Below are 21,641 nucleotides of genomic sequence, written 5' to 3'. Positions count from 1 at the left end.
AGACCATCCTAAGGGACGCAAATCTAAACAGCTCTACAGTTGAACGAACAGGACACCCACCCAGGTCTGCTGTCCGCTAGGGCCCCAGGACACTCAGAAGACCTGGGACACAGCCACCACCGCAGGGCTCCCCTGTGCCACCCGCTTGCTGCTGCAGAAGTCTGAATAACACATTTTTTTTCTACGCTTAAATGCACCCAGGCGGAAGGAGACTTGCAAAATACACTCTTCAAAAACTGGCCATAAATGCCAATTGAGACACACACAAGGGGCGACCTGATGGAAACCATCAGAGAAATGGCCTGCGTCAGAGCAAAGCAACAAATGAACCTGAGAAATCTCAGCCACAGGTGTTCCTGTTAGTCATTTTTAGCAATAAATTGAGACACTCCCTCCCCTGTCCCACACTTAACTCCCAGCACCTCTCGCTTCCCTAGTACTACCAGAAAAGGAATGTGTTTGCAGGAAACTTAAGCATAAAGCTTTAAGAACTGGGAACACTTTTTTTCTGACTGGTTCTGATGGCAACCTCTCCTGACCTTTTAAAAAGAATAGGCTGGGACGCACCTGAGCAGAGGGGTCAGGGCAACAGCCCCGCGTGAGTGCGCCCAGCCCGGAAGCCTGCTGCAACCGCTCTGCTCGCTCCCAGTCTCCCTAGCCGGTTCTTGCTCCTGGCTTCTCTTCCCGCCCCGTCCCTTCTCACCTGTGGTGCCGTGGGTTCCTCGTCACATGTACCAAGAGCAGTCTGACCCCACCAGGCACTGGAGTCCTGTACGTGCTTTAGATTTCCGGGCTTTTTTGGAGGGTAGGATTTTTTTTTTTTTTTTGCAAGTTGCTTTATTTGCAATGCCAACTTTAAAAGTCACTAAACTAAAATTAACTGGACAATAAACTAGGTAGAAATTGCTTTACAAAAAGGGAAAGCCCAAAATGCCACTTTCCATAGGGATCCCACAGTTCAATTTTATTCAGAGCAAAGAAAAGGAACTTTTGATCATTAGAAGAAACTGGGCGCAAGGTTGGGAACTGTACTGAAACTACACGGGCGACGAGACAACGTCCTGCTAATACAGCTGACTTGCTGCTGCATTCGCTGCCTGTTTTTTCTAATGTTAATTATAAACAAAGCAATGCAACTGGTATTTGGAATAATCCTTACAGTGTTACGGCTTCCGACGTGAAAGTTCACTTCTCCTCACACCACTGGTTCTCTTGGCATACCTGGGCTTCCCCTTCTTGAGTAAATCATTTCTGACATTGAATGTCTTTCGCATCTCCTCAGTTTTCCCCTTGATCATATTAGCAAGTCTTGCAGGTAACATCAAGCAAACCTTTAATGTCTAAGTAGTTTGCTGCCAATATAAGCTCAAAGAGTGTCCCTTGGTCAACTTTCAGGAATGCTTGATCCCAAACAGGTATATCATCTGCTCATTTTCCTTTGTTCTCATCATCCTCAGGAGAAGGAGGGTCATCCTTGTGGTGGGCGCACCACTGAACGACCTTTTCTAATACTGCTGCATTAACATTTGTCAAGGGGACTGGATCATCATCTCCTTCATCACCCATTCCCAAATCTTCCAACGTAGTCTCGATGGTCACAGACTGTTTTGCGATTTCAATATCAACTTTGAATATCTCTCCATCAGAACTCTGTAACTTAATGGAAGGCATGGTGTCAGGTCTCAAGGAGATGGAGGGCCGAAGGCTGAAGTCGGCAGGCTGGCGGCGTCAAACAGCAAAACTGAAAGGCGGAGAGCAAGGCCAATACAGGCGGAAGGTAGGATTTTTATTTGTTGCCAAAGACATTTTCCTCATTTTCAGGTCTGTACCGTTCTGAGCATTGGACGGTGGTGGCCAGCTGACTTCTGTATAAGCAATCCTGGGCCCCCTGCTCGACAGGACAGCATCTGGTGGCTGACCCTCTGCAGGAGACTCTAAGACTTGGGCTGCCGCGCTGTGCAGGCCCAAAGAGATTCGGTACGTGAGGACCTCGACATGCTCCTTGTCACTAGGCCACAGGGTCACAATTTCACAGTGTTCTCAGAAGTGCTGTTCACATAACTGGACTTGCCTGGTAGTTCAGATGGAAAAGAATCTGCCTGCAGTGCATGAGATGTGGGTTCGATCCCTGGGTCGGGAAGATCCCCTGGAGGAAGAAATGGCAACCCAGTCCAATATTCTTGCCTGGGAAATCCCATGGACAGAGGAGCCTGGCAGGTTACAGTCCAAGGGGTCGCAGAGAGTTGGACAGGACTGAGCACTAACACTTTCACTTCTCACTTCACAAATGAATGTTGCCCCCAGAGTTGGGCAGAGGCAGTACCGCTATCCTACCTCCCTCTGGGGTTTAAGTAAAAGGAAGACCTTTCAAAGACCGTCTGGGCCTGATACTTTATGCAAGTCAGGTTTCCCATGTTGAGCTAAAGTGATCAGGTCAGAAACTTCTACACAAGTAGGAGGAAAGACCTATCCTTGCAACACATGTGTTTGCATTCAGGCAACACGCCCAGATCCTGCGTCTCTGTGTCCACAGAGAAATGAGCAAAAGTGCACCGCAAACCTTTCAGCCTCTAAACCCTCAGACACAGAGAGACGCTCTCACAGTCCCCTCTCAGGGCAGCCTTTGATTGTGGGGACCTGCCCTCCTCACCTCCCATCACAGACGCTGCTCCCCACCCCAGAGACACAGGGACCCCCTTCTCGCCACCGTTTGCGACTCAAATACTAAAACTTCTTTCAAATTCTCTCTTCTTCTTTTCCAGATGTCCCCTGAGGAACACCCAGGTGACTCTGTGGCGTCAACTGCAAGCTTCAGGGACGGCGTCTGTGAGGCCATGAACAGGTTTTCTTACTCATTAAAACCCCTTCACTTCACATTAGTAATAAGCCTGAAGTCAGCAGACTGTAAAACTCGTAAGCCTCCTGTCCCCCACATCTAAAGAGGCTTGCGGCGGTCTCCCAACGTGGCAGCATCATCAAAGAGCCCACGGAGCGCCCCGCCCTCTACCTGGCGCTTGGACAGAAAGCAGGGATGAACAGGGCCTCGGCCCGGGGCAGGGGCTCACCCCCTTTGCAGGGGGTCACCGCCTTTGCAGCAGGAAGGCCGGGCAGGGGCACCAGTTGGGGGACAAGGCACTTCTCAGCCATCTCCATAGCGCTGCGCTGGGGAAAGACGGGGGTCACCCGGCTCCCCGGGGCGAGCAGGGCCTTCCTGCGCTGCGCTCGGCCGAGTCCCGCCCTGGAACCCTGACCCCATCTCCGACGCCAACTCCAGCCGGGCAGGCGGGCCCGTAGAGCGGCCCCTGCGCCGAGTGCCCGGCACGAAGCGCGGGCGGCACGCCCTCCCCGGGCCCCCGGGCTCCACGTGGGCGGGGGTCCCGCGGCCGGCCTCCCGGAGCCGGACGGAGGAGCCCCAACTCCGGGCCCGGGGGGACCCAGGGACTCCCCGCCCCGCACCCACCGCCCCCCTCGCCCGGGCCGGCACTCACGGTTCCATCGCGGCGGCGCGGCCCTCGGCGCCGGGCGGGCTCGGGGCGCTCACTGCGGCCGCGGCAGGCGGAGCCGGAGGGACAGCGGCCCGGGGAGCGCCAGCTCCCGGAGACTCGCCGAGCGCGACGCGCGGCCTGGTCACGTGCGCGGAAGCGGCTCGCCGCGGGGAGGGGCCGCGCCGGGGAGGGGGAGGGGTGCAGGGCTGGGGAAGGGACAGGGGTCCGGGTGAGAGGGGCCGGGCCCGGGAAGGGAGCGCAGGCCGGTGGACGGGTGGGCAGCCCTGGCAGGCCTAGCTTCCAGGCCGCTGGGAAGGGCCCCCGCGGCGCGAGCACCTCCCCTGAGCCCCTCGAGCGCCGAGGCCGGCCCCTGGGTAGGAGGGGTGGAGGGGGGTGTCAGACACGGGTTCACAATAGAATGAATGAAGGACTTGACTCTTACCCCTTGCGCCCAGCGGAGGGGACAGCACGTTAGTTCAGCCACGCTTTCCTTCCAGAGCGTCTTCATCTCAGCGTGAGAATGGCCGTGGGAGTCCAGGAATGCCCTCGGTTGTCTGAAAGGTGTCTGCAGACACCCATGCCTGTGTGGTAAGTCGCTTCGGTCGTGTCTGACTCTGTGCGACCCCAGGGACTGTAGCCCACCAGGCTCCTGTCCATGGGGAGTCTCCAGGCAGGAATTCTGGAGTGGGTTGCCATGCCCTCCCGCATAGGTGTCTGCATTTTTCTGGCGAGGGGGTCTGTAACTTTCCATTTTCACAAAGAGGTTTGTGACCCCGAAGATGTTAAAAACTGGGGCAAACCTCTGACACACCCAAGTGAAGAGGACAGGGGAGCTTTTCTGGTAGCTTCTCCCACAAACCTTTTCTGAACTACGACTACCAGAGCGTGCAGGTTTTCTGTCCCAGGACAAGCACTCTCCGGAGGGATGTGTGTGGGTCCCACCTTCCACAGAGCTGACAGCCTGAGCCTGCAGGTCACCGTTCTGCTAAGGCGCCCGGACAGGAGCAAGTGTTCAGAAACATCGCAGTCTGAGTTGCTTCTACACAGTGTGGAGACATGAGCTGACCAAAAGCACTTTCTAGATTTAGCATCTTGCCTCACGGTTCTAAAGTTCTGAAATCAAGAACAGATGAAGATATTTCCAGACCCTCTTTGGAGCACTGGTTGAAGTGTCCCCTGAAGGTCCTGAAATGTTGCTGGGGGCCGATTTAAACGAGGGAAAATGAAAGACTCCAGCTGCCTTCCTTGTGCGTTTCTCATTCGCTCACTAAGCTGTTGACTAGCTTGAAGATACCAACATGAACACCCAGCCCCTGCCCTCATCAAACTTAGAGGCAGAGGTATTAACAGTTACCAAAGAGAAGTGTGAGGAGCACCTACAGTCAGCGGGGGTGGGGGTGGGGTGGAAGAGAATGCATGGTGTCCAGCCTCATGGGGTGAAGGTTAGAAAGCTGGGGTGGGGTCGGGGTTACCAGGCAAAGCAACAGCCTGAATCCTGGTAATTAGGACAAGAAATTCCATTCACACTCTGAATCTGAAACTGCGATTCCTAAAGGAATAACAAAAGACTATCTCCCGAATTTTTTTCATACACTCTCAGAGGGACAGGGTTCTTCCTGACAAGACCAGGAAATGTGAAGGCGGCGTAGCTGCAGGGACTGGTGGGGCAGCAGTGTCTAAAGAGGGCAGCTGCCACTCAACGCTTTGAAGAGTTTGACTTCAAATGAGAGTTTTCAGGTGACAGCCTTCCGATTCCAAAACGTTGCAAACTTGTTCAAAAAAATATTTTAATCTCTGAGGATGAAACCAAACACGTTGGTGGCTGCATTTGCCCAGAGAAAGCTGGCTTTGAGCTCTCAGTTGCAGCCAGGCTTATCGGGTATAGCAATGCCTGCTTGGAGGACTGGGCCAGCAACCTCACCTCCCTGAGACATCCCCACAGACCCCCTGCTCTCTTCCGATGACTCCAGGTCTTAAAAGAGTTGACATCTTTGAGGCCCACACTGCCTCCTGGTAACTTCTCCAGGAAGTGGTCCTCCCTTGAGCTGTGGCCCTGCGTCACTTCCATCCTTCTTATCCTCACTCATCTGTTCTTCCAACCTTAACTGAGTGCTCAGTGGGGGCCCGGCATGCTTCTCAGCTCTGGAAACAAGGCAGAATCCATGGGCAAGTCACCGTCCTCCTGGGACTAACCTTCTAGTGGGACACAGCTGAACAACCAAACAATTACATCGTTAGCACTGTGATGGGAGAGGAAACGGAAGGGTGCCGTGATGGTGTCTGTGGCCAAGGGAGCTGTGTGCCGGGGTTTGGAGGAAGCTGGTCTGTTGCTTAGCCATCCCTCACATCCCTCCACATCCTCCTCCAGGTCCCCCTCCTCCGAGCGTGCTGCTGTTGGGCACCTCCCTCGTTAAGCTCAGAATGAACACGCTGCAGCTGAGTCTGTGTCAGCCTGAGAGTAAGCACGTGGGCAGCTTCCACCCCTTGGGTCCAGTACTCCATTCTCAGGTTGTCCCCTCCGCTCTCTGCTCAGGTTCATGCTCTCCAATGAGAATAACCAGCAATTGCTGAGCACCTGCAAAGCCTAAGGCCTGTAAATTCTCTTAACAGCTTGATGAGTTACCAGTGGTCATCATCCTCATTTATAGACAGGAAACAGGCCTGAAGAGGTGAAGTGCTTTTTCTCAGCAACTGTTAGAAAGAACCCAGAAAGACCTGACCCCAGCGTGGGACCTCCAGTGTTGGTGTCTCATGCATTATTGAATGTGACAGGGATGCAGCGTGACCAGCTGAGGCCGGATGCAAATGGGCCACCAGCTAGAGTCTCTCTAACCACAGAGACACTCTGATGCAAATGAGCCCCCAGCTGGAGTCTCTCTAACCACAGAGACAGCCCACATTTGTCAACCTTGTTCTTATTTTAAAACCTTCTAAAATCCAGCTGTAGTATATCCACAGTATTCCCCAGTAATCCTATTTAATTTGGAAATTTGACCCATGGGAAAATGAGTATGTATGTATTTGAAACTCTGCTCTGCTATGCTAGGTTGCTTCAGTGGTGTCTGAATCTTTGCGACCCTACAGACCGTAGCCTGCCAGGCTTCTCTATCTGTGGGATTCTCCAGGGAAGGATACTGGAGTAGGTTGTCCTCACCTCCAGGGAATCTTCTGGACCCAGAGATCGAGCCTGTTTCTCTTGGTTCTCCACCGCTAGCGCCACCTGGGAAGCTCATCTGACACCCTGCCTTGCTGATCTGGGTCAAGAATATCCTTTGGAGAAGGGAATGACAGTCCACTCCAGTATTCTTGCCTGGAGAATCCCATGGACAGAGGAGCCTGGCAGGCTGCAGTCCATGGAATCGCAAAGAGTCGGACACGACTGAGCGACTAACACTCCTACTAATACTACCTGCTTCAAAAAGGATCTCGGTGTCACGAATAAGATTGGTCTGATACCACTTCTTCTTAAAAAACCCTACTCAGACCTGATGTTCATTTCCTAACGGTCAGTGAACCATTTCTTTTAAATAATCTCCTTCTAGAATAGGACCGGAGTCAAGCCCACCAGCCTGCAGCATGCTGACTCCCACTCACGGCTGTTTTTCAGAGCTCAAAGCAACAACTCAAGAGGCCCATCTGCAGAAGCTGTGCTACCCCAGGAAATCAGCTATCTGCTCCAAGGGACGCAACTCATTTCCCAGCTTAGCAAGGGACGTTTGTCTAGCATTTTGTACATACTCTGTCATGGTTTCCTGAACTTTTTGGTTAACAATAACCAGTGACAGCTAACACTGAGTATTCATGCTCTAAGTGGGCCCCCAGTTCAGGAAAAGAAACGGTGTAGTCCAATTCCTCCTAACCTACTGTCTTAGCTCAGGCTGCCTCAACAAAATGCAGAGTGACTGGCTTACGCAATAGAAGTCTATTTCCTCACACTGCATGCGTGTGTGTTCAGTCGCTTTAGTCGTGGGCGACTCTTTGGGACCCCATGGACTGTAGCCCCCTGCCAGACTCCCCTGTCCATGGGACTCTCTAGGCAAGAATACTGGAGTGGGTTGCCATGCCCTTCTCCAAGGTTTCCTCACCTTCTAGAGGCTAAAAGTCCCAGATCCAGGTTCTGGCCAATTTAGTTTCTGATGAGGGCTCTTCCTGGCTTGCAGACAGCCACCCTCCTGCTGTGTCCTCACACGACCCTTCCCTGGTGCAGGGTCTCTCCTGTCCCTTCTCACAGGACACAGTCCTGTCAGACCAGGGCCCACCTTCATGACCTCTGTTGTCGCTCAGTTGTGTCTGACTCTCTGTGACCTCATGGACTGCAGCCCACCAGGCTCTTCTGTCCATGGGATTCTCCAGGCAGGAATAATGGAATGGATTGCCGTTTCCTTCCTCAGGGGATCTTCCTGACCCAGGGATTGAACCTGCATCTCCTGCATTGCAGGCAGCTGCTTTACCACTGAGGCTCACTTAACTTTTAATTACATCCTTACTCCTAATACAGCCATGCTGGGAATTGAGACTTCAACCTAGAAACTTGGAGGGGGTACAGATATTTGTTCTCTAACCCTCCTGAAGCCGTGAAATTAAAAGACTCTTGTTCCTTGGAAGAAAAACTATGACCAACCTAGACACCATATTAAAAAGCAGAGACATTACTTTACCAACACAGGTCCATCTAGTCAAAGCTATGGTTTTTCCAGTAGTCGTGTATGGATGTGAGAGTTGGACCATAAAGAAAGCTGAGCACCGAAGAATTGATGCTTTTGAACTATGGTGCTGGAGAAGACTTTTGAGAGTCCCTTGCACTGTAAAGAGATCCAACCAGTCCATCCTAAAGGAAATTAGTCCTGAATATTCCTTGGAAGGACTGATGCTGAAGCTGAAACTCCAATACTGTGGGCACCTGATGCAAAGAACTGACTCATTAGAAAAGACCCTGATGCTGGGAAAGACTGAAGGCAGGAGGAGAAGGGGATGACAGAGGATGAGATGGTTGGATGGCATCACCAACTCAATGGACATGAGTTTGAGTAAACTCCGGGAGTTGGTGATAGACAGGGAAGCCTGGCATGCTGCAGCTCATGGGGTCACAAAGAGTCGGACACGACTGAGCAACTGAACTGAACCCTCCTAAGTGGCAGATTTCTTGAAAATTTTTTCTGACCTAGATAATACAGAGAATATGGAAGAATTAATTCCATGCCAGCAACTTGGTAAATGCCTACTCTTTGTTCCAAGGCAGGAAAACCTCAACCTTAAGTCTTCCTTAAGCACGATGACAGTTGATGACGGTTGATGTTTAGCAACACCTCTTGGCCTGTGGCATGACAGCTCCTGGACAGCCCTGTGCTGCTGACTTATCTTCCCTGCAACAAGCAGAGGTACTTGCACGAGCCGCTCAGTTGTCTCCCCTGCTGCCTTCCCAGGACTGCCCCGCCCCATCATTTGTAGGCGGGAGCAGACTTCCCAGCCCTCTTGTTGCATCACGTGTGGGTGCTTCCTTCTCAATGTCTTCTCTACTCCTAAGAACTGACAATTAGAAGCAAGGGTCTAACTCTTTGGTTCAAATGCTTTCTCTTGTTTATCAAGTTTAGTAATGCCGGGAGCGAGCTTCCCAGGTGGCTCAGTGGTTTAAAAAAAAAAAAATCTGCCTGCCAATGCAGAAGACCTGGATTTGATCCCTGGTCTGGGAATATCCCATGGAGAAGGAAATGGCAACCCACTCCAGTATTCTTGCCAGGAAGATCCATGGACAGAGGAGCCTGGTGGGCTCCTAAGAGTCCATGGGGTCACAAAAGAGTCAGACAAAGCAACTAAACAACAATAACACCAGGAGCACAGAAGTTCTGCCTGGCACTAATTGACAATATGAGGCTATTGTTTTTGTTGTCTTATTATAATTGTACTTGTTCCCAGGTTTCATTGCTGTATGACAAACTACCCTAACCTGAAGTAACTCTGTTGGTTTCCTATTGCCACAGAACAAATTACCCAGGGCTTTGTGGCTTGAAACAGCATCTATTATGTCTCAGTCTCTGGGGGTAGGGAATTCCGGGTGCAGCTTAGCTGGGTCCTTGGGCTCAGGCTCCCTCACAGGCTGCAGTCAAGGTGTCAGCGGTGACGGAAGCCTTCTCAAGGCTCAACTGGGGAAGGATCTGCCTCCAGGCTCACAATGTGATTGTTGGCAAGATCTGGAGGTCACGCTCAGTTCCTTGTCACTGGGGCTCCCCACAGGACAGCTTACGACATGGTAGCTTTGTTTCCCCCGACTGAGCAAGTGAGGAGAATCAGAGTGAGAGGGCAACGGAGGTCAGTCTTCTGTCACCTAATCTCACAAGCAGGATCCTACCACCTTTGCTCTGATCCTTCCGTTATCAGCAGATCACAGGTCCACCCTGCACTCACAGGGTGGGGAGCTTGCCAGGGCGTAGGGGGCAGTGGGAGCCATCGCAGACGGCGCCTCCTACGGTGACTTGAGACAGCAGTTGGTTCTCTCTTGCGGTTCTCTGTTGACTGAGCTCAGCTGGGCGGTGCTTGCTGGTGGTCTCCCTTGATAATGCACTCAGATGACATCTGGGGCTGTAGTCACATGATGGCTCGTCTTCGCTCTGCTGGAGGCATGTCTGGTGCCTGAGCTAGGCTGGCTGGAAAGCTGGGGGCTGGCCAGGCAGTGTTCCTTCCTCCCTGTGGCCTCTCCATGTGGCTGGCTTGGGCCCCTCACGGTCTCAGGGAAGCCGGACTTCACACATGGTGGTTGGTTTCTCCTGGGACAGATGCTCTAAGACACCTAAGCTGAAGCTGCAGGGCTGCAGTGACCTACTCTCAGGCGTCATTCAGCATCTCTACCACCACGTTCTATTGGTGAAAAGAGAGCCAGAGCCTGCCTGGGTCCCAGGGCAAAGGACAACAAAAGAGCATGAATCCTGGGAAGAGAGGCTCTTTGGGGTACCATCTTTGGAGTTTAGCTACCATAGTCTTAAAGTCCACAAACAAACATGTTTGCTTCAACTCTTTTCTTCATCTCGAAAGGTAAGATAACTGTACACAGAACCTTCAGACTCACTTTTAAGTTTCCTACCATGCTAAAGAGTTTACATGTATTATCTCATTCTCTCCTCTAAGAGACCATTAAAACAAATGCACTCTCTTGCCTCAGTACCTGTTGGTATTTGCAAAACTGAAGACTAGTGAGTCTGCTGGGGCCCAGTCCTGATCCCACACATGCAGCTCAGCACAGCCCTGACTCAGGGCCCCCAGGTGCCCCTGCTTACGAGGAATTAGTGTCACCACAGCCTTCACCTTCTCTGCTTTTGGTAGTTGGAGGGTTTTTCAGCATCAGTCCCAATCTGTTAGACTGATGGCTCAGCAGTAAAGAATCTGCCTACCAATGCAGGAAGATGCAAGAGATGCAAGTTGGGAAGATCCCTAAAGAAGGAAATAGCAACCCACTCCAGTATTCTTGCCTGGAGAATTCCATGGAGAGAGGAGCCTGGTGGGCTACAGTCCATGGTGTCGCAAAGAGCCGGACATGACTGACAGCCTGCACTGAGCGTGCACACCTTGCACTCTCAGCGCTTGACCCCTGCATCCCCCACCATCTCCTGTGAACTTTCTTGGTCCTCAGCGTCCCAGGCCTGACACCAGCCTGGTAGAGACACAACCCGACACAGGTACTGAACAAGTGACACAACTGGGTTTGTCAGGCGACTGGTGCTACACTAGCGTGTTCTCTAAGAGTGTAAAGAAAGGAGGACACCTTCCCAAGGAAGGAAAGCGAAGGGGGTTGCAGGGCAGCAAGTGCAGCCCTTGGAGGTGGGAGGGCTTCAGCTGGGAGACTGGTCCTGGTTTTCCTGAGACTTTCCCAGGTTTAGTATACAGTGCATGCACGTGTGCACACACGCACACACGGACGAACATGTACACGTGTGTGCACACATGCACGTCCACCCGTATGTGCACAAGACACGCATGCACATGTGCTATCCACACGTGTGCACATGCGTACACATATGCACATGCGTGCACGCACGCACACACACACACACACACACATACACATACCCTTTTCCCAACTTGAACCTGATAAGCCTCAGGCAGCTCAGGTCACAGACAAGACTGCAGACATGTCTTCTGGGGAGACCGTCCCTGGGGTACCCCCTTCAGACCCACAGCTGTCTTGGTTTTAGAGCCAGGGGGACTCTGAGATGGTTCCACAAGACGTGCTGATTCCAAGACGGCAGCAATGGCTCCAAGTCAGGACTCAGTCCTCCTGACTTGCTCATCAAACATTCCGCTGCTGGTTTAGAAAGTATGTGCAGGGAGGAACCTAAGTCCACAAGAGATGCTGGAGTTCTAACCACCGGTGCCTGGGACTGTGGCCTTATTTGAAAATAGGGTCTTTGCAGATGATCAAGTTAAGATGAGGTCAGAGTGGGCCCTGGCCCAACAGAGCTAGTGTCTTCTTAAGAGAGGGAAATTTGGATGATAGACAGGCGATCTGAAGACAGACAGCCATCTATGAGCCCGGGGACCTGCGGGGCCCCCAGAGTCTAGGAGAAAGGCCTGGAATAGGTTCTCCCTCATAGCCCTCAGAAGAAATAAACCTGCTGCCATCCTGTTCTCAGAATCCTGACCTCCAGAACTGTGAGACCATAAATGTCTGTTGCTTAAGCCCCCAGTTCGTGGTACTTTGTCACAGTGGCCCTGGAAACGAATCCAGAGCCCCAGGGTTCCTGTTTCAGGGACAAGGCACGCTTCAAGCCTTGGACGTCCTGCCCCAGATCGGAGGCCTGTTCTCCTCTTGCAGACGATGCTCTTTCTGCTGCACAAGCTGAGTCATCACTGCAGCTGAAAGACGGGCCCCTGGAGAATAACTGGGGTGCTTAACACCTGCTCTGCTCTCTAGGAAGCAAATATCTTCCTCTTTTCTTCTAGGTTCAGGGCAAGATGTAGCATTAAAGAAAAAAAAAAAAACTCTGCTGTGTGGGTCATAGCTCTGCTCACATTAAGATGCACATAAAAATGAAGCTGGGGTGAACCGCTAGGAAGAGCCCTGATAAGCACATAGCACCTTGTTATTGAATCCCCATGCAAGACAAAAGCGAGCAGCCAGTTCAAGGCATTCTGGACTTCCCTCAAGCACAGAGTCGCGCAACTGAAGCACCAAATGACGAATGAGTGCCCCCGCGTTCACTGACGCAGCCCAGCAGGGGGCGCGAGACTCGGCAGCAGCTGTGGCTCTCTTTGCTCTCTGTTGGGAAAAGCCTGGCCAAGAGGAAAGCAAAGCTACAAGAAAAGAGAAAAATTGAGCCCCTGTGACATTTCTGAGTTCTTAAATTTAGTTGGGCTAAGTTACATCTGTCACTGGACTTTTTAGTTAAATGATCCAATAATTTCCCTTCTTGCACTGTGCAGTATAACTTGAAATCCTATCACTTGGGGCACAGAAAGAATCTAAACCCTAAACACAGACAGGGAGAAGCCAGAAAACAATGACCCGTACGGTACAGACATCAGGGAACGACGTCACCTGAAGGGCTGTGTCATCTGAAGGATATTTATAAACTGGAAAAAGAAAACAAATATTCAGGGACACTGCCAAAGCTGCCTGAAAATGTCCCCAAGGGCTGCTGAGTAATCCAAGATGTAGGCACATTCTGGGCCCCTGAGAGCAAGACCAGGACCTTCTAATGAAAGTTACAGGGAGATGAAATTTGTCTAGAGACAGAAACATCCTCATTTTTAGAGTGACTTTTAAGTTGACACAGGCAGAGAGATTACCATATTCATGGACACTGAAGGGGGAAAAAGTTCTGCCAATGCAATTAAGGTCCCGTTGGAGAAGACTCTTAAGAGTCCCTTGGACTGCAAGGAGATCCAACCAGTCCATTCTAAAGGAGGTCAGCCCTGGGATTTCTTTGGAAGGAATGATGCTAAAGCTGAAACTTCAGTACTTTGGCCACCTCATGTGAAGAGTTGACTCATTGGAAAAGACTCTGATGCTGGGAGGGATTGGGGGCAGGAGGAGAAGGGGACGACAGAGGATGAGATGGCTGGATGGCATCACTGACTCGATGGACGTGAGTCTGAGTGAACTCCGGGAGTTGGTGATGGACAGGGAGGCCTGGCGTGCTGCAGTTCATGGGGTCGCAAAGAGTCGGACACGACTGAGCGACTGAACTGAACTGAACTGAACCTTGAGTATTCTCAGATCCCATGATTCCCCCTCAAAGAATAAAGAGCATATGAGCCTTCATTTAAAATAAACTCCAGATCCCTGTTCAGTGTTATTCATAACTCAATGTGTGGTCCTTGCCCTATTAAGAAACCCTTCTAAAGCCCTTCTTTAGACCCCCTGGAAGTCAATGTGCCATTCCTGGAACAGCCTGTGGCAGCCAGAGATAGAGAAACCAAAGTCTTAACTGCAGAAACGTGAACACTGAAACCTGGAGGCCACGCATCAGACCCCCACGGTGATGGTTCACAGGCAGAGGCGGGGAAGGCGACAACCAACAGGTACCTCCATTCCCATCTGGGACCTCATTCCGGGGAAGCAGGACACTCACGTCCTCCTGGGGTCAGGCAAGGCTGACAGAGGCTGCCCCTGCTGCCAGTCTCCCTCCTGACTGGCTGGTTGGCAAGGAGAGCAGGTATGACATGGTCTTCCTCTCATAGTGACCAGTCCAATAGCAAGGTTAAAACCTGTGGCTCGGGACTTGAATTTATATCTTGACTCCCACCTGCGTGTTCTATTTTCTGTACCTTATAGCAGAAAACACCCTCAAATGTCCCTGTTTCTGAGCTGGGATCAAGACACTGTCCCTGGGCCAAGATAAGGACCAGGAACCTCAGAAGTCAGGGAATAACCAGGAGCAGGTCGTGCAGCTCCTTGGGGACCGGGACTCCCCAAGGAACAAAGGTCTGACCCCACATCCAGCCTCTGGGACCCACTCTCACCATCTCCTTCGGACCTGGAAAGCTGCCCGACGGGCAACGAGAGCTGCTAATGCCTGGCTCATAGGATCCAGTGGTACTCAATTCACACACCGGTACTGCATGGAGGAAAGAGGTCACCCACCTGAGAAGGTAATTTCCAGAGATGCTTAGCGCCGTTAATCACAGTGCCATGGCCTTGAGGAAAAGTCGGGTCCATTCTAAGCTCAGACAGTAAACAGGAAGAGACTTTGCCTAAGATGCGTTGAGACCATGTAGAGGACAAGGTGTCAGAGGAGAACGTAAAAGAAAGTGAAAGTCGCTCAGTCCTGTCCGACTCTTTGTGACCCCACGGACTATACAGTCCATGGAATTCTCCAGGCCAGAATACTGGAGTGGGGAGCCTTTCCCTTCTCCAGGGGATCTTCCCAACCCAGGGATCGAACCCAGGTCTCCCGCATTGCGGCAGATTCTTTACCAGCTGAGCCACAAGGGAAGCCCAGGGAATGTGAAGGAAGGGCATCTTTGGGGCCCCTGGAAGGACCAAGGAGCTGTGAGAGAGAGTCCCAGCCCCGGGGGCAAATCCTTCAGGATCACACTGGGTGAGGGCCTGAAAGGGGCCACTGGATTGATGCTTCGAGGTCCCTGGTGACCTGGGCTAGGGCGGCTCCAGGACAGGTGTGGCGAGTTCCCGGGTTTCGGGGCTGATGGAGGAAGAGGCAGGACCACGAGGTGGCAGTGTTGCACAACAAGCTTTGCTGGGTGACGCTTGGACAGGCTGCATGAGGGGAGGTCCCTCTTAGGAGGATTCCCCCCACCCCTCATCCCCCAACCCCCGGCCCCAGACCACTACGCAGCACGGGGAGGGCAAGGAACTCCCAAAGGAGAGGGGGAGGAGGGAGGGGCCCGTGTGTCCCGTGGTGTTGCTCACAGAGCCCAAGGGGGTGGCTCCCAAAGGGGAACATGAGTCATGGTCTTTATAGCCATGGGGTCTGTCACAGCGATGCTGCCTCAGTGACTAGCAGATGCTGGGTGCAGTTTCATAGGTGTGCAAAGCAAGGACTCTGAAAGGCTCAAAGTATGCTTGTTCGTGTGTGTGCTGAGTTGCATCAGTCCTGTCTGACGGTGACCCCAGGCTCCTCTGTCCATGGGATTCTCCAGGCAAGAATACTGGAGCGGGTTGCCATGCCCTCCTCCAGGGCATCTTCCCGACCCAGGGATTGAACCCACATATCTTATGTCTCCTGCATTGGCAGGCGGGTGCTTTACCCCCTGCGCCACCTGGGAGGCCGTGCTTCTTTGGGCTCTATTTAAATTTTGAGCATTTGAGTTGGGTGCCAGTGGGAGGGAGTCAGGGAAATAAGTGAAGAAACAAAAAACATGGGAGCCAACTTGCCGGGACCACCTTTAACCTGTTTATAGAACAACAGGACGGGTGGGGCTCGGGGGGGAGCCAGACCAGCATACACTGGAGAGGACAGCAAGGTTGCTCCCAAAGGAGCCAGGCAGAGGGAGGGAGTCAGAGTGGGGGAGGGCAGACCTTAGAACAGGGGGGTGACTGACAAGGTGGATCCCAGAGCAGGGAGGGGAGAGCCATTGGGGAGGGATGCTCCCTGGGGGTGTCACACCAAGACAGTGGTTGGGACGGGGCGCCAGGGGTCGCTGACTTGCTCTGGCATCACTGCTGGCGGCTCACACATCCATCTGCTCAGGCCCGTGGGCCTCGGCCCATCTGACACCTGTATCTTGTCCCAAAGAGACAACAACAGTGCCAGCTTCCCCCCACGGAGCCAGATTTGTACCCAATTCTAAGCTCTCAAACGTGTAAGCTTCATGAAATGATCCTTCTACCTTTGAAATGATGGCGCTGGAGAAGCTGGTTCTAACAACGCACGTCTCATCAGCGATGCTTATCATTTCCTCCCATCAAAAACGAAACAAAAGACAGAGACATCAGTGCTTAACAGTCAAGAGTTGCCTCGGGTAAGCTGAAAACAAGGAGAAAAGTCAGCTGCTGAAACGTGAATATTCACATCAGGACCCAAGGGACAGCGTAAAGATAGGCAGGTTTGCCTTAAGTGGGAAAAAAATCGTTCTCAGACCTTTAAACCTGACTGCAACCTGACCAGATGTTTCAATCCAAAAAAGAAGACGAGTCAGCCTGGGAGCCTGGTGAAGGCTGAATCAGCAGAGGTGACAGCGGACCGTGGCTCTGAGCCCTGAGCAAGGGAGGGGGAGCCTCGGCTAACACCCCGAGACTTCTGTCCGGCTGGCAAGTCCGTCCCACCAAGGAGGTGCATGCTCCAGGCTCGCTCAGCTTGATGCTCGTCAACCTTGCCCTCACACACATAGCTTCTCTATCGTGGCTGAGGATCAGCCCAGGACGATTAAATCAGAATCCCTGAGGGTGGGGCCTGGGCCTCGGCATGTTCAAAAGATCCCCCAGGTGATTCCAGCTCTGAGCAGGCCTGATCTGATTAGGTCCCCCAGCACTGACTCCATGCCCACCACTGCCTGTGTTCTCAAGGTCAATTAAATAATGGCATTCTGATTCTGCACAGTGGACCAGAGCTTGGTCAGTGTGAAGCCTTCACTCAGCGTGGTTCTTCTCAGTTCATGGGGTCGGACACGACTGAGCGGCTTCAACTTTCACTTTCTATTGTCCTTCGTGTGTCTTTACCCTTTACCCTTCATGCCATGGACATAGCTGACTGCCTACCCGACATCCATTCTCCACATCTTCTTCTAACACAAGGGAGGAGTCCCTTAAAGACCTAAGTCTTGGGGAACGGGCTCCCCTTCAGCTTCTGGGGCACTCACACTTGCTAAAGTCTGATGCCATCCCCTTGCCAGCCTGTGTTCAAGAAAGGACAAGGGGCCCCGATCTAGTCAATGAGACACAGGAGCTGGTGTTCTTTAGAGCTTTCTAACGAAGCATAACACACACACAGAAAGTACATGTCACGTGCGCATGCTAAGTCACTTCAATCGTATCTGACTCTCTGTGACCCCATGGACTGTAGCCCGCCAGGCTCCTCTCTCCATGGGATTCTCCAGGCACGAATGCTGGAGTGGGTTGCCATTTTCTACTCCAGGGGATCTTCTCGACCTAGGGGTCAAACCCGCATCTCTTGCATCTCCTGCATTGGCAGGCAGATTTTTTTACCACTAGCATAACCTGGGATGCCCATTCTAGTACGGAACAAGCCAAATTTATCTGTCCTACTGTTATGAGTATTTGGCTGCCTTCCAGTTCAGGAGTATTACAAATTGTGCCGCTATGAACATTTTAGAGCGCGCCCATTGACAGACATGTATATGTCTGTCGGGCACATACCTAAGAGGAGATGCTGGGCCAAAAGGTACGTGCATGTTCAGTGTTAGTATACACCTCAAACTATTTTCCACGGTGACTGTAGCGGTTTAGCGCCCATCTGTAGTGCAGGAAAATTCCATGTCCTTGTTAACACATGTCTGTTTTCTTTGGTACCGTTTGGTGGGGGTATAGGAGAGATTCTATGACTTTTGCTGTGGGCTTCAGTTATTCCTCCTCTTTTAGAGAGCTATAAATAATGATGAAATAAATGTTGCTTCCAGAAGCCTCCTGGGTGAGGATGCCCCAGAGCATCACTTCACTGGCCAAGAAAACTCAAGCCCAACTTGATGGCCCCTGTATTTTACACAGGTAAAGTAATAACCTGAGAAACAAGGATGGACCAGCCAAACGGCCACAACAGATTCCCTGAGAGTCGAGCTCTAAAGGGTCGACTCCTTTATAGAAAGCCAGCCAGTTCTCCCCATGAATATGAATGAGAAGCAATAGCCCAAAGGATTACTAGTGGCCAAGTACAGTCAATTGCTCAGAGAAGGCAATGGCACCCCACTCCAGTACTCTTGCCTGGAAAATCCCATGGACAGAGGAGCCTGGTGGGCTGCAGTCCATGGGGTCGCTAAGAGTCGGACACGACTGAGCGACTTCACTTTCACTTTTCACTTTCATGCATTGGAGAAGGAAATGGCAACCCACTCCAGTGTTCTTGCCTGGAGAATCCCAGGGACGGGGGAGCCTGGTAGGAGGCCGTCTATGGGGCTGTACAGAGTCGGACACGACTGAAGTGACTTAGCAGCAGCAGCACAGTCAATTGCTACCACATAAACAAAAAAAGGAATTGGTAGACATCACTAAGCGTGTATCAACGGTCAGTCCTTCACCTGATGGTTCAGGCTGGTGGCTTTGGCTTTTCTGGTGTCTGTACTGGAAACTAGTGTTAGCTTCATAAAGCACTTGAGCCTCACAACATCCCTGCTTCATTTTTCTGATGTGAAAACCAATCACCAGTGAAACTCAAACATTTCCCAAAGGCCAAGGGAATTAGCAAAGCATTAGGATTTCAGACGCCCAGCTTCCTGTTTTTTTCACCCACATTATGCGGCGCCCCCTTTCCTAGTACAGCTGTCATCTCTCATTTTGTGAAAATGACTATGAGTCCTTTGATGACACGGCTGCTCTTTTACAGTGATACCAAATTACATAGCAAAGATGCAAACAGCCATGCCACCTAACTGAGGGGCCAACCATCTTCTGAAAACAGCACTAGCAAGCTCTCTCCTTTCTACACTCTGTTATGGGGGTACTGTCATCTACATGAGGCAAATCCTTGGTCCTCCAGGGAAAAATAGCCTGGTAATTTTTAGTCATAAATCTCTAATGAGGAAATGAAGATGGTGAGAAGGACAGGAGCAAAAATTATAGTAGCAAGTTCATCTTCCAGCTAGACAAACACAGGAGCTGTTACTACCAGCTTTCCAACTTAGAAACCCAAGAGTATTTCACCTAGCTTTGTAAAGGTGCAACTCATAGATACAAGAATTCAATGGAGCAGGGGAAGTCAGTTCAATGACCTAAACATCCCCTCACTAGGAAACAACCTTTGTGATTCAGCCTAATCGACACACAAGATTATAAAGATTCTGCAGTAAACTTCTTCTCAGGCCAGGGCGAGGGGGCAGAATTCAGTGTCTCCTTCCATCTAGAGTGAATTCATGGTCTTCAAGATCCAACTCAATCAATGAAGTTACTCTGGGAGCAAAAATTTAAATGCTTGTACAGGACAGGCAACCGAACTGCTCACGTCACTTAAATCCTCCGATCGCATCACCCTGGAATTCCAAAGAATCCCATATTTCGTAGTCTTGCCTTCAGTGTGCTATGACTGGGCCCTGAGTATCTCTCTGTCCGTTTTGCTCCAAATGTGTTGGTCTGTTCCTTGAACATATCTTGTTATTATGGCTTCAGGGGCTTTGCACTTCCTCTGCCTCTTCTGGAACCTTCCTCCCCAGATTATTGTCTAGTGGGTAGAACTCATTCTTCCCTTCTCAAACATCACCTTCTCAAAAGGCCTTCCTTGCCCACCTTCTCTGAGCAGCACCCCATCACTCTATCATGCCACCTGGTTTATTATCTTCCTAGCACTCACTGAAGCCTGCACTCACTTGTCAATTACCTATAAGCCCCATGACATCAGGGACCCATACGGTCAGATCTCCTAGATTGTGAGGTTCATCTAAAAGCTACCCCATATGATCCTGAGATTACATTTTTTTAGAATGGGCTTTTCTACTCAGTCATTTTATGACAAATACATTAGTCAGCAGTATAGTGCCAATTAGCCCTGGGGGAAACCATTAGGCTTTTGAAAAAAATCTGATGATAAATGTGATACGTGTTCTCCAGAGTACCTGTGAATACATACGTATGAACTTTAGCCAGAGTGGACTGTACAAAAATGAGTACCACCGCTTCAAAGATAGCTGTGCAACACAACTGCCGTCCTCAAGCACAGAGTCGGTGAACTGTCACTAGAAGGCTCACCTTAAACAAGATTTCTGGTTCAAGCTTCCCATTTTACAGATGAGAAAGCTTGAAGTGCAGAGTTAGCAATTAAGTTTCTCAGGGTCAGGGAGATGGGTTAATAACAAAATCAATCTAGGCTCCAGTCTCCAGACTCCTGAAGGGTCCTTTCACTTCGAAGGCAACACCCCAGGTAATTGTAGCCACCAGAAGTGGATAAAGGCAAAGCGCAGGGAGGAAGCTGCGGGTGCTCACAGCTCTCAGGCCGGCTAGAGGAGAGGGAGACGGAGAGGAACAAAGACGAGCCCAAACCCACCGCTGCCTGGGGTGCTGAGCACCGCTTCCCCCTGCATCTTCCCCTTGGTGCCGCCCAGCCCTGAGGCCCTCGGCCCCCAACCCTCCGCAGCAGCCTGGCCTCGGGGATTTCCACCAAAGCCCCTGGGGCCTGAGTTCCTCGGAGGAGAGGCCAAGGCTCTCCCTGCAGCCCTCGAGGGCGAGAGATGTCATCGCAGACCAGGTCTGGGCAAGGCCTGAGCGAAGGCCGCGGAGGGTGGAGGGGTGGGGGTGGGTATGGGGGGACAGGAAGGGCAGGGAGAGGGAGGAACTCAGCGGGGACCGAAGCCCCCTGGGTCCCTTCCTCAGGACTTGAGGGTCTCGGCTCAAGAACGGAAAAAAAGCTGTCCACTTCAGCTCCCTGGAGCTGCCCTTGACCCCCAACACGCGAACGCCGCAGCCCACCCCGCCGGCCTGCTGCCCCTTGCCGGCGCGGGGTGGAGGGGGCGGAGAGGGCGGGTCCCCGCCGGGCCCCGGAGCTCAGCTCGGCCCCGGGACAGGGGTCAGCGGGGGCGGGGCTGCCCCTCGCCTGGCTCCGCCGCCTCCGCCCGCCGCGCGGCCCGCGCGCCCCTACCGGTAGTAGCGGTCATCTCGGAAAGGCGTGAGGTCCTCCTTGAGCTCCCGGTACGCCTCCTGGAGCCGCTTGCACAGGTGCTTGAGCTCGCTGCAGAGCGGGGGCTCGAAGGCAGGGTACTCGGCGTCCATGCCCGCGCCGCCCGCCCGCGCCCGGCGCCGCCGCCGTCCGCGCGAGCCCCGGCGTCCCCTCCTCCCCGCCGCTCCGCCCTTTGTATTGCTTCCTTCGCCCCCTCGCTCTTCCCAGCTCCGGGGACCGGGGGCGGGGGTGGCTAGCTGGGCGGGACCGAGGAGCAGGAGAAGCAGGTGGCGGGGGAGGTGGGGAGGGGGCGCGCAGCACGGTGGGGCCCGGCGCGCTCAGGGCGCCAGCCACGGCGCGGGGAGCCAACCCCAGGGAGGATGGAGATGGGGGTACCCGCCCCGCCGCCCCGCCCCGCCGAGGGGGGCCTAAGGAGCGGAGGGTGCCGCGC

General features: G+C 52.5%; 1 protein-coding gene, 1 long non-coding RNA gene and 1 pseudogene across 2 annotated transcripts in view; 1 reads left to right on the top strand and 2 right to left on the bottom strand.

The window, feature by feature from the left end:
- The window catches only part of TMEM181 (transmembrane protein 181), a 63,368-nt gene extending 42,050 nt beyond the window's left edge, over positions 1–21,318 (bottom strand). Inside the window, exon 1 of the mRNA XM_061428433.1 lies at positions 21,173–21,318. Within this exon, the coding sequence (XP_061284417.1) occupies positions 21,173–21,303 (131 nt within the window). The 5' untranslated portion in view covers positions 21,304–21,318. The remainder of the gene's footprint in view (positions 1–21,172) is intronic.
- Positions 904–3,633, bottom strand: LOC133254232 (S-phase kinase-associated protein 1-like; annotated as a pseudogene).
- LOC133254235 (uncharacterized) lies at positions 3,610–13,748 on the top strand. The gene is made up of 2 exons (XR_009738611.1): positions 3,610–4,068; positions 4,452–13,748. It is a non-coding gene; the product is annotated as an uncharacterized LOC133254235 (long non-coding RNA).
- Positions 21,319–21,641: the final 323 nt, after the last annotated feature.

This window comes from Bos javanicus, chromosome 9, assembly GCF_032452875.1.
Source record: "Bos javanicus breed banteng chromosome 9, ARS-OSU_banteng_1.0, whole genome shotgun sequence".
Taxonomy (NCBI): Eukaryota; Metazoa; Chordata; class Mammalia; order Artiodactyla; family Bovidae; genus Bos; species Bos javanicus.
This window is presented reverse-complemented; position numbering and strand designations above follow the sequence as displayed.